Genomic DNA, 12,559 nt, shown 5'->3' on the forward strand with positions numbered 1-12,559 from the left:
GAAGCTCTAGGTGCTCTGGAGGTGCTCAGTAAAATAGCTCAGATTTGTAAATCTAAAATATTTTATCCTTTTTCTGCATCTCATTGCTTAACAAGTATTTATTATATGCCTACTCTGTATTATGCATTTTGCTAAGCTCTGAGGATGCAGTGGTGACTTAGACATAGCCATTGCCACCCATCCTAGAAGTTCTGGTCTAGTAGGGCTAATGCTCCAACAGTTATTTATTGGGTGCCCACTTTGTGGCAGGTAAAGGAGTTAATGACAGTGAGTGAAAAGAGAAAAGCTCCCTTGTCCCCTTAGAGCATATCATCTACTTGGAGAGGCAGACAAAATAAACTAAACGTACAAAAACTGTAATCTTTAGTTAATGTGTGCTAAGTATCCTGGGCTGTGAGACCTTGGAGCAAGTTGGCCTAGACCTAGAGGTTTGGGATGGCTTCTTAGAGTTGAGCATTCCCTAACCAGGGGACAAGGGAAGAAGGAGAATCTTCAGTGTCACTGCCACAGAGAGAGCAAGTGAGGATGCTGGGAGATGAACCTGGCATTAATTAACGTGACGCAATTATACCAACCAAATGTTCCCTTTTTAGAATTTCTCATTCTGTTGATGTGTAGCAGAAATACATGTTTTTCCTTTCAAAGCACTATATTTTTAACAAAATTTATACTGTTAAAGTTAACTGTGAAGAAATGATCACGTTAATTCTGTATGATGTTTAAATTCAGCCTACTCTTCTGAAAATAACAGCAATGGCTCTGCATAGAGAGAATTAAATATAATGGGAGGGAAAAAGAACTCTTAGAAAATATATGGCATCCCTAATGGTCATCTAATCAGTGACTTGATGAAAACTGAGAATAAAAAGGGCCCACTTAGTTTAAATAAGTGTCATGCTTATGTTTTTATTTGGTCAAGTATAGTGTGTGTGTGTGTGTGTGTGTGTGTATTATGATAAAAACATCCAAACCAACCTGAATAATCATGAGAACTTGTATTCAGTACAACTGTGTGTAAGAAGGCAGCAATACCAAGAATTACTTTAAAATTATCTTTCATGTGGTTCTACGTAGGAAAATTCTGATTCTTAAGAATAATCGTGGAGTTAGAGATTAATCTTTGCTTCCCCAAATGGAGTAAACTGAGTTGTTAAAGTGTGTATTTTGTCAAATAATTGGATCAATTTATGGATGAGAGTACGGGCTACTCATTTTATTACATAACAGAAAAAAGTGGATTTAAGAATAGGAAATATGTATATATAATAATTTCTTATGATCTTGTAATGAAAATCTCTAATCTTACTAGATGAGTAATTTGTTACAATAAATATTTTATTGGTCTTTGAAATAATAACTTATTCTGATTTTTCTCACTTAAGCAGCCTCTCTAACATATGGGGCATGAGAGCATGAAACGGCTCAAATATTATTTCAGGGTTGCAACTGGGTGAATGATGCTGCCAGTTTTGAGCCTGGGAAGATAAGAAAAGGAACACGTTTTATTTTTTAAGGGAAAGGTTGGTCGGGGCTGAAAACCCTAAGTCTGGTGTTGATATGGGGCTAGGGCTGGAGATAGAAATCTGGGAGTCATTGTTATATGGATGGTATCTAAGGCCTGTGGATGGGACGAAATCATCAAGGGGGTGAGGGGAGCTATTTTGGAGACTCCTTTATCCAGGGAGTGAGCTGAAACAGGGCAGAGAAAGGTCATGGGAAAATGATCCCCAGGCCATACCAATATTTAGAGCTCAAAAGAATGAGAGGAAGAGGCTTAGGCAAAGGGAAAAAAAAAGAGTAAGAAGGCTGGAAAAATGTCACTGATGCCGAGTAGAGAAAGTTTTTCAAGGATGGAGTGATCAGTTCTGTGAGTCACTGTGGAGAATTTGAGAAGATAAGGACTGAGACTTAACCAGTAGATTTGAAAACGTGGAGGCCATTGATGACCGTGACATCGATGGTTTCATCAGATACGTGTGGTCCCAAACTGGATTGGTTTGGGTTCTAGAAAAAATGGGAAGTGAGGAGGTAGATTCATTTTACCATCAAAAACTTACATGTGTTATACATTATGTGTTGAAATGGTAACACAAATAATGCGGAATTTTCATGAAGAGTTAAAGGGAGAACAAAGTATATGACTGTGACTCTATTTCTGGTGAGTCCCCGAAGGCTTAATATTTAGCCCAGTGCCAATTTTAGGCCAGGAAAACCAGTACATTCACTTTGCATCTATTTATACTATAGAATGTTCGGTTGGGCTCCAATAAATGCTAAGTCTTGTTAAGGCCCCTGGTGCTAATTCACTTTATTGCATCCTCTGGGGTAGTGGGGAGGGAATATACATGAGTTTATAAGTATTGGTTGATAATCTGCAGGAAGACAGGTCAGACATACCTGTGTCCAAGTTCTGAGTTTGCTTTTCTCCGTGCAACTCTGGCAACTTATCTAACTCTTCTAAACCTATTTTTCTCAAAGGTAAAATGTGGATACTAATGATATGAGGAGAAAATATGGTAATGTAGCTAAAGAACTAAGCATGGTGTCTGGCACCTAGTAAAGGCTTAGTAATGGGGATGACTTTATTCCTATGATTACTGACTTGAATGGGATACAGCTGAAATACTATCCAATTTAGTAAACAGAAGATAGGTCTTCTAATAAGACAAAATGAGGTGCCAGAGAGGAAGTCATACCTTAGAAACCAGAGTATTTGGTTCATGTTACTCTATGGGTGTTTATTTCTCTTTGCTATTTCCTCGCCTTCAGTGAAGTCATATAAGCATAGTAGTCGAGACTGCAGGCTCTGTAGAGCACATTTATCTCAACCCCCTGGAATTAACTGGATATTGCAGTTCCATCTTCCCATCCTTTCCAATCCAATTGGCACTGCTAATAATAGCTAACATGTATTAACTGCTTCCTGTGTACCAAGCACTGTTCCAAACACTTTAAAACTATGAACTCATTTAAATCTCACAGACCTAGGAGGTGGCCACTATCATTGCCTCCATTTGTGCAGAAATGAGAAAACAAAAGGGCAGACAGGTTAAGTAACTTGCCCTAAGATGACACTGTTGGTAAATGGTGGAGCCGGAATTCAATCCCAGGCAGCTACACAGTTTGTACTCTTTACCACTTCATCCTGATTCCACTGGGGGCTATAAGATTGGATTTAAATTGTCACAGCTTTTCTGCGGTGGGGATAGTAAAAAGGTAGGATGGGTGCCCTTCCCAGCAGTTCATCCGTGATCAATAATTTGCGTTGGGGATGGAGATTTCACATCCCACCGCCGGCCACCAGCCATTCGGGTAGGTTCAGGAAAACATTGAAAAAGAACAGACCGATCATATTCTCTTGATTAACTATAAATGTTAGTCATTAAAATACAAGATTTGAGGGTCGGGTCCTTTAGTGCTTATACCGAAAGAAGGAATTTTTGTATGAAGGTATCTAAAAAGTTCTCACATGCTAAGCAAAAAAGCTAAATTAAGCCTTGTGTTGGGTAAAATTATAAACATGCTGTCTGCCTCAGATGAGTAAGTGTATATAAATAGAACAGTTGGTGTACATGACCTTAATGTTATAGCTTCCTTTTTTCTGTGTAATGTAAATTACCAAATGCAAGCATTTCCATCTGACCTAAACTGTCAGTCTCCGAAGAGCACACTGTAGGATTGAATACATGTTATACAACAACCAAGATTGCCCTTTTCTTCAGCCTGGTGATTTTTTTTTTTTTCTTTCCATATCCAGCGGTTAGTACTAAGGCCTGAAACCCTTACTTACAGAACAAAGTGGCTTAGCAGTAATCAAGCCTGTGTGAGGCTAAGAGAAGAATAATGAACATTCCCTGCAAGCTTCCTGCCTAGATGCAGGTGCAGGAATCAGGAGGTCATGAATAATGCATGACATGCAGATTAGATGGTGGTTTCTCCTACTGGGGTTTTGACTTTGCTACCTGCCTAGCTGCTATATGTGGAAAGAAGGTAGACGAAGGCAAAAAGTGTCACAATTTAAAGACAGAGCTCACAGAAACACTGCATATTCTTTTGCAGAAATGAAATTGGGGAGTAGCTGAAATGCAAACCTTTACGGTCTACTTTATCAGATAAAGTAAGCTCCAGGTTATCAATTTACTCGCTTTGGGAAGGGAAAAAACCTTTCTTGTTTTACCATTTCAAGAAACCTTATAATTATTTGGTCTTACATACACAATCAGGAATTCTTTGAAGACTGTTAAACAGTTAAGAAATTATCAACTTACAATATTTGATCTATGGATCAATGAAGTTTTGCTAAAAGATACAGTTACTTAGAGAATATTGTAATTATACGTTAAACAGACCCATTTTTTCCCACTGATGTATGCAGTGAGAAGCATTGGTACTTTTATATCATCAAACTTCACCTGGTGGAATTATCATGATGACTAGAAATAGGGTTAAGGTGGAAGCAACATGACGTAAACATTTAAAGGATGCAGAGTGAATTAAAGAACTGTGAGTATGTGGGCTATTACTCCTGCCCATTTTATTTAGGCAGTAGGATTCTGACACCCCAGGGGGTATGCAGGCAAGGTTCACGAGGATTTCCTGCATTTTCCCTTAGGTCAGGGAACTTTAACTGGAGAGACAGTTTTGGGCTCACAATTCCATTTTGATGACTGTGTTTCAAACAGACTGAAAGAAAAAAGAAAGCAAAAAGAATGAGACTTGCTACCTTGTGTATAATTCTTACGCATTTTTATTGGGTGTTTGTTCTCTCTCTCCCCAAAATGGGGCACTGGAATATGAGCTGGCTTTCATTTCTAGCTGAGTCTGTCATTTCCGATAGGCCCCCCTGTGGCCGGATGCCAAGACCAACAGGTGATCCTTGTAGCTGCAAAACAGCAGGAAGTGGGCCGTGCTTGAAAGAGACAGTTCACCAGAGGGGCTGTCTGGCCTCTCTCCATCTTTCTGCATCATCAACAACCCCTCCCCCATACAGAGCAGAAAATCTGTGCTGAGCGGCTCAGCTGCAGAATCCATTGAGAAGTGCTGTGAGGAAAAGAATGTTAATAAGGGATGTTGGAAGAAATAAGCCTTCTGAGTGCAAAGTGCAGCCTGGCTCTGGGTTTACGGAAAGACTGCATTTGGCCCTTCTGAGGGGCTAGAACTGTACTGTCCGGTTTTTTTTTTTGTTTTGGGGTTTTTTTTTTTTTGCAGTACGCAGGCCTCTCACTGTTGTGGCCTCTCCCGTTGCGGAGCACAGGCTCCGGACGCGCAGGCTCAGCGGCCATGGCTCACGGGCCCAGCCGCTCCGCGGCATGTGGGATCTTCCCGGACCGGGGCACGAACCCGTGTCGCCTGCATCGACAGGCAGACTCTCAACCACTGCACCACCAGGGAAGCCCTGTACTGTCCGTTTTGAAATGATTCTCACTCGCTGAACAACTATGGAGAACTGGGATTCTAATCAACCTTGGGGCTCTTGGTTCTAAGTGGACTTTAAGACCAATTTAAAATCCCCATTTTGTTTCTTGTCTTGTAAATAGAATAATGTCTGAGACATAAAGAGTAAAGATAACACAAGCTTAACGACTGCCTAGATCTCACAGGTACCTAGTAAAGAAAGATGGGTACTTTACTAGGAAGCAGGAAGGTGTCCACAAGGACAGGAAGTAGAGCAAATTGTGCTGCCAGTAACTGACCCACAAAGAGGTGGAGGTTCAAGGAGTTTCAGCAGCTAGCTCCTGATTGGAAGATACTAGCAGTTCCTAGAAATTTCAACTATTTCCAGTGGATGACTCCAACCCCGGAAGCTTGTAAAACAATATAGTCTTTACTATCTTTTCCCCATAATTTAGCTAAAGGTTTGAAATGACTGTTTTCTTTAAAGCCCGACTGGAGAGTATCACATCTAGAAGACCTTCCTCCTAGAAATAACTATTCACCTTTCCTTTCTCCTCCATTCCCACAGATTCTGTGCCTGGACATTTGGATGAAGTTATTGTAGGGGAGGAAAAAAATTTTTTTTCCTCCACCCTCTCCTTGTTTAGGGTCTGGGGGCCTGCAAATTAAACTGACAAAAGACAGATTAGCAAGAGGAAAAACAATCCAAAGTTTATTTACACATAAAACATGCGTGCATACATGCATGCAGGAATACTCAGTGGTGAGTAACTCAAAGGGGTGGTTAAAATTTGAAGCTTATATACCATTTTTTTTTTTTTTTTTTTTTTTTTTTTTTGTGGTACGAGGGCCTCTCACTGTTGTCGCCTCTCTCGTTGCGGAGCACAGGCTCCGGACGCGCAGGCTCAGGGGCCATGGCTCAGGGGCCCAGCCGCTCCGTGGTATGTGGGATCTTCCCAGGCCGGGGCACGAACCCGTGTCCCCTGCATCGGCAGGCGAACTCTCAACTACTGCGCCACCAGGGAAGCCCTTATATACCATTTTAACAAAGGGTAATAAATTGTAGAGAAGTGCCTTGTCAAAAGAAAAGGGGGTCTGGACGTTTAGGGGGGGCTAAATTTTAGGAAGGTGACTAGGAAATGTATGGGGGAAACTAATGGTAAATAAGGGTTGTTTATGCCAGCTCATCTCAATACCATTTTTGGTGATAAGAGTTGTACATTGTACTCTGCTTCCTGGTATGGGGCGGTGGGGGGGTGGTGCAGGGAACACCTTTAAAAATGAAAATTTCCTTTACAAAAGGGAAATGTATGCCCTGCTTTTAGGCATATAAAGGGAAGGTAGAGAGTTCCTCCTCCTGTTTGTGTTTGTGGTTGCCTTCAAATGAAAATAATCCTTATGCCTCAGTAGCGTATTTTGGGGTGGCATATACTGATCCCCTTCATTATCTTGCTTTTCAGGGCTTTAAATCTGGAAGTTGACTGAGGGAGTGTATACTTAGACTGTCTCTTCGTGTCCTTCTTATGGAAACAAGTAGCAGAAAGGGCTCACTGAGGGCCAGCACCAGACCTTACATTACCTTTATGCACTCCTAAACCTGGCAAGGATTAGGTAGGCAGCAGTAACTTTTTGTTGGACTGAATGAATGAATCAACTTAGTAAAACTGGTCCTACCTTTGGGGGGTCTTCACAGTGAACATTGTGACAAACACTTTGTATGTTAAAAGTGGTGCAGAAGGAAAGAGAGAGACTGACTGCTGGTCTGTAGGCATAGGAACTTAACTGCATCCATTTACTAAGAGGTGCTCAAGTTCTGGGGCATTTTATATTCAGCAAATCTAAAAGAGATCATTTATAAGCCAGATCACTTTTTATTTGTTCATTTATAATCAGGAAAATGCTTTTTCAATGACTGGATTACTCTCATCTCTTACAGGGTACATCCGTCCCCAGTATCAAGGGTCCGGGGAAATCGAATGAATAATCAGAAGTTTGCTTGGTGAGTATAGAGTCTATGTGATGAGAATTTATAAGTCTTATGGGAATTTTTAATAGGACTGTGTTAAAAGAGAATTATTCCTGCTTTCTCTGTAGAGAATACATTTCTACTGACTGAACTACATTATTTCCCTTTCCTTTGGAAAATTCTAAACAAACACGAATAGAGTTCCTTTCCAGCCAAATCGTCTTCACTCACCAAAAACTGTGTGCAACATTTTTTTCCTAACAGATATGGCATATTTCCAAGGGTTATCAACTGTTTCATTTTTAAAGAATGTTTTCCATTTTTAGAAGACACTCACTTTTTTATTAAGGTTTAGAAAACAACTCGGATTTTTCTCAGGTACCAACTTCTACTTCTCATGAAGATTTTCATAGTAAATTAATCTATTAAATTAATTATGATGATTACTGTTTAGATGCCCTTTTTATGACCTTAGCCTTAAATATCGAGGGATTTGTTTTTTAATTTGGGGAATACAAAGATCTTCTTTCACTGACTAGTTCTTTTTTTTTTTTAAAACATCATTATTGGAGTATAATTGCTTTACAATGGTGTGTTAGTTTCTGCTTTATAACAAAGTGAATCAGCTATACATATACATATATCTCCTCCCTCTTGCGTCTCCCTCTCACCCTCCGTATCCCACCCCTCTTGGTGGACTGACTAGTTCTTGAACAAAAATAGAGATGGAACTTATCAGATATGACCTGAAGAGTTATTTCAACCACAGTACATTGATTACTGATTGCTTAAAGAGGGAATGTAAAGTGTTTCACAAATGTTTCGTATGAAACAAACGAACAAAAGTCAATGTAGATTTAAAATCTATATTTGTTTACGTTACTCCATTCTCCAAAATTAACCTTTCCACACATAGTGTATCTTCAAAAAAAGGAAGGAAGGAGCAAAGGAAGGGAGGGAGAGAAGTAGGGAAAAGAAAAAGAAAGAACTGATCTGTGTACTGTTTTACTTCAAAGGTGAATGGACATTCACAGGTCTCCATTCTTTTACTTCATTGAATTGCGCTTAGAATGGGATTTTGATTAAAAACTATGGCATTTTTTTTTAATTTTAGGTATGGGAAGATGATTACCAAAGATTGAGCTTCCAAATTAATTTTACTCCTAAATCAGGATTATTTTTAGACACAAAATAATGATTCTTTGAATTTGAATAGTGCCTAATCAGCTTGCCTCCCTTCCCCCATTAAATCTAATTAACCCTCACAGTAGCTTGGTGATGTTAAATATTATGCTTTTCTTTTTCACAGAGTGGGAAATGGAGTACAGAGGAAACAGCCATTTGCTTACACACTCCCTAAAAACTGGGGCATCCCTCATGGTTTCTCACAGTCACTAAAGCATACCATTCCCTGTCAAACCTGGAAAGCTGAGAGGATAATAATGCTGATTGCCATTACATAGAAGGAAAGGGAGAAATCAGGCCCTTTTTTAACTTCATGGAACTGATATTCCTTCTTAGTCCAAAGCATATTGTGCTAAAGAAACTTTATTACAAATAGAGAATAGGAGCTGTTCAAGTGAGTGACATAAGCTAATGGGTAGAGTACCACGTTGTCAGGTATGAAATCCAGTTTCTACACCTTATTTCTCAGTGGCTAAATGTGGAACACCGAGTACATAACACATTTTCTTTCCTTCACTTTTCCTTTCTGGAGTATTAGAATAACAGTCACTTGTTCCTACATAATTCATAGCACAGTATTTGGTTAGTAAGTTTAAACCACTTTTATCTCCAGAGAAATAATCCATGAAAAACAAACGGGATCTTTACTACTAGGCTTGAGAAAATTCAACATTTATTTATTCAGCAACATTTATTTACACTCTCAGGCACTAGATTACAAAGATAAATAAAATATGCTTTCTGTCTCTACGGGGCTCACTGTCTTGTAGGAGAGGGGCGTATGTGATGCCTCACATATATAATATACAATATGACATCATACAAATAATATTTAATAAAATGTGGATAATGCTCTAAGAGATACATTCATAGTATAATGTTCAGGGGAGAATGTTATCGGCTCTGTTTAAGACTAGTTTGGAAGTGAGCAGTCGGGAAGGGGAAAAGTATAGGGGAAGGAAGAGGATTGTCAGAAAACCCATCCCCAAGAAGAAGATTTTTGAGTAAAGACCCAGAATTAATAGGAAAAGCAGAGGATTGACACAGCACTTCCTTTATTGATTGAAATACATATACAAAGACCTGGAGACATTTCTAAATTATTTGGTCATGTGTTTAGTTAAAAATCCTATTGCATATGCTACCTTGAATTTTTTCTTACTTAAATACTGTGAGGCTGGTGTATGGAAATAAATCACCCAGCTAGGAAGACGCCCAGTGAATCACCCAGCATCTACATCTACTTAAGTGATAAACTCTCGCTCTTTCTTTGTGAAATATTGACTCTGAAAATCCAGAAGTTTTAAATACTCATGCTAGCCATGGATATGAAAGTGATAGTTGCTCTCCGCAGAATAGAAGTTTGGGATAGTTTATAGAATTAGATGGCAAGTTCAGCACTAACTTGGTTCCGGCTTGAGTTAGATCCGCAGACATTATATGTGAGTGATGTTGGGTGTTTCTGTGAAGCCAGCAAGTGGTGCAATCAGTTAAAAAATATTGTTCATCACATAAAGCATTAAACCTCAGTAAAAGATGAAAAAGCTTGAACTTGTAAGTTATGCCTAGGAAATGCATGACAATTGGTTGTAAATGTCAACAGCTGTGGTTGAACTATCAAACCACTGTTTATTATTGAGTAAAGATGGCTTAAAATTGTAAGTAGTGTTTTTCTTTGCACAATGTCAGTACAAGAGGCGACATCCATCCACTGGCCTCATTCCTGTGGCAGCATTTCCTTTGGAGCTGAAGAAAGGTGTGGAAAAGAATGTCTGTTCAAGACAAACAAACCTGCTGGAATGGAAAGAAAATGTGGTTAAAAAAATATACATAACCAGGAAGGAGCTGAAAGCACCAGACTGTAAAGGGTCCCATGACAGATGTTAGGATAGAGCCAGGTCTGTTATAACTATCTGCTAACTTTTAGGATTAAGAAATGGCAGTAAGAACCTCTTGCAAGATCTATTAGCACCCCAGTAGAGAACACAAGATCACTGGACAACTCATTTAATATTCAGTTAATCAGAGGTAGCAATCCAGACCGGACATAAACTCTATTAGAATGGCTCTCCCCTTACTGCCATCCCGCTCTAGTAATATTTGTTGATTGGAGGATTGATGAAGCCTTTGAGGTTCAGCACATGAACTTTCTCTATGTCACGTGTCACAGCTCTCCTCTTTTACACCTTCCTTTGTCCAATGTGAACCTTTTCAAGAGCATTTGGTATTTTTTCTTACGTATGATAATGACAGGAAAAAAAGATATTTTGCTCCATGGGGTGGCAAATGGGGCAAGTCTTATTAGAGAGTTGAATGTACAGATAGGCTTTTCTTCTTCACAGATCTTTTTGCTTGAAGCTCTTGTATTCTGATACCAAACCCACAGAGAGTGGCTGTTTCCAAGTCGTCTTTCAGCTCTTTTATTCCTAAAGCTATTCTAGAAATCTGGAACCTGTGTTTGGTGTGTAGGTTGAACCAGGACAGGGAGGGGCTTGGTGGGGAATATCTCTGAACTGAACGTCGAAGTTGATTTAAGGCTCCAAGCTTGCCAGGATCAGTGGGAGGATTCCAAAAACATACACGTAGTATATGCTCATTTATAGCTTTTCTTTCGTTCTTCTCTTTATTTCTCCTTCCAGCCTGCTCCAGTCCCAAAGTTTTCAAAGACTTGGGTGTATATGGTTGGTTGATGATGGTGTTGTACTATGCACCCAAAGCATCCATGTAGGGCTATTATGTGACAGAGGTATGTGTCACGTAATAGACACTGTGGGCTATTTATACGATAATGGAGAAAATTAGGCATTGTGAATAGGAATTGCCATTAGTAAAATAGGATTAATTTTCTCTAACCAACCGGCTGCTGCCACCACCAGTCTCAGTCATGATTCCTTTCTTACCAACATGCCTGAGATGTTACGTAGCTGTCTACAAAAGAAGCTCCAGTTTTAGTAGCCTATCCTTGCAAATTGTGACACATTCTGGGTGTGAATCACATTTCACATTTGGAAGTGAAAAAATTCTGTGTCACCGATTTTGGGGAGGGCAGGAAGAGCCTTTGCACGCTTTGATGTTTTATTGCTTGATACGCTGTGCTACAATGAACTTAAATATTTATATGCATATAGTTGCAAATGTTAGACATGACTTCATTGAGACTTTTTGAAGGGTATAACCAGTATGGATTTTTGTCATAAAAATAAGGACATTCCTTCTTGCTTAAACTTTTTTGCCTTAATAGAGGAAGGTGCTCAAGTTGTTGATATTGGAAACCTTTCAGAAAGCTGAGGTGGAACTAACCCATGTTCTACATGTCCAAATGCAGTAGTTATCAACTGTGGGGCTGAAAAGAAACTGTAAGCATTATCAAGTTCAGTTCAACCTCTCACTTTTACAAACGTAGAAATGGAGGTCCAAAGATAGAAATGTGTTTCCATGTCAGGTGTGGGCATAAAACCAGTTCACTGCACTCCTGTCCAGTCAGCTTTCTTCTACGTGGCAGTTAGTTACCTGTGGGCAGAGCGAGAGAAATGCTAGAGATTAAATCAGATGGATGTTTAATTCATTACAAGCTAAGCAGAAGGCTTTTGTCTGGGAAATTCCCATGAGATTGATGTGACGGGGGAGAGAAAGCAGGAGGAGAGAGAGTCCTGATAAAGACATTGCTTTCCATTCCAATATGTAGCAGTTGCTCCCTGCCAAAATGTTTACTCATCATCCTGCAGATCCTTGCACGGTCATTATTTATAGATAATATTGACTATGTTATTTTAATTACCAGAGCATTTCACTGCTTCTTGTTTTTTGTTTTTTTTTTTTTTGGTTTGTTTTTTTTTTGCGGTACGCGGGCCTCTCACTGCTGTGGCCTCTCCCGTTGCGGAGCACAGGCTCCGGACACGCAGGCTCAGCAGCCGTGGTTCACGGGCCCAGCCGCTCCGCGGCATGTGGGATCTTCCCGGACAGGGGCACGAACCCGTGTCCCCTGCATCGGCAGGCGGACTCTCAACCACTGTG

At 39.8% G+C, this 12,559-nt stretch overlaps 1 protein-coding gene across 3 annotated transcripts in view; it reads left to right on the forward strand.

Annotated features, from left to right (window-relative positions):
• KLF12 (KLF transcription factor 12) overlaps positions 1-12,559 on the forward strand; it is a 450,263-nt gene that overhangs the window by 363,975 nt on the left and 73,729 nt on the right. For all 3 annotated transcript variants that reach the window (XM_004284271.4, XM_049700997.1, XM_033414043.2), the window contains one exon: positions 7,331-7,393. In XM_004284271.4, coding sequence (XP_004284319.1) covers positions 7,331-7,393 — 63 coding nt within the window. The remainder of the gene's footprint in view (positions 1-7,330; positions 7,394-12,559) is intronic.

This window comes from Orcinus orca, chromosome 18 (genome assembly GCF_937001465.1).
Source record: "Orcinus orca chromosome 18, mOrcOrc1.1, whole genome shotgun sequence".
In the NCBI taxonomy this organism is placed as follows: Eukaryota; Metazoa; Chordata; class Mammalia; order Artiodactyla; family Delphinidae; genus Orcinus; species Orcinus orca.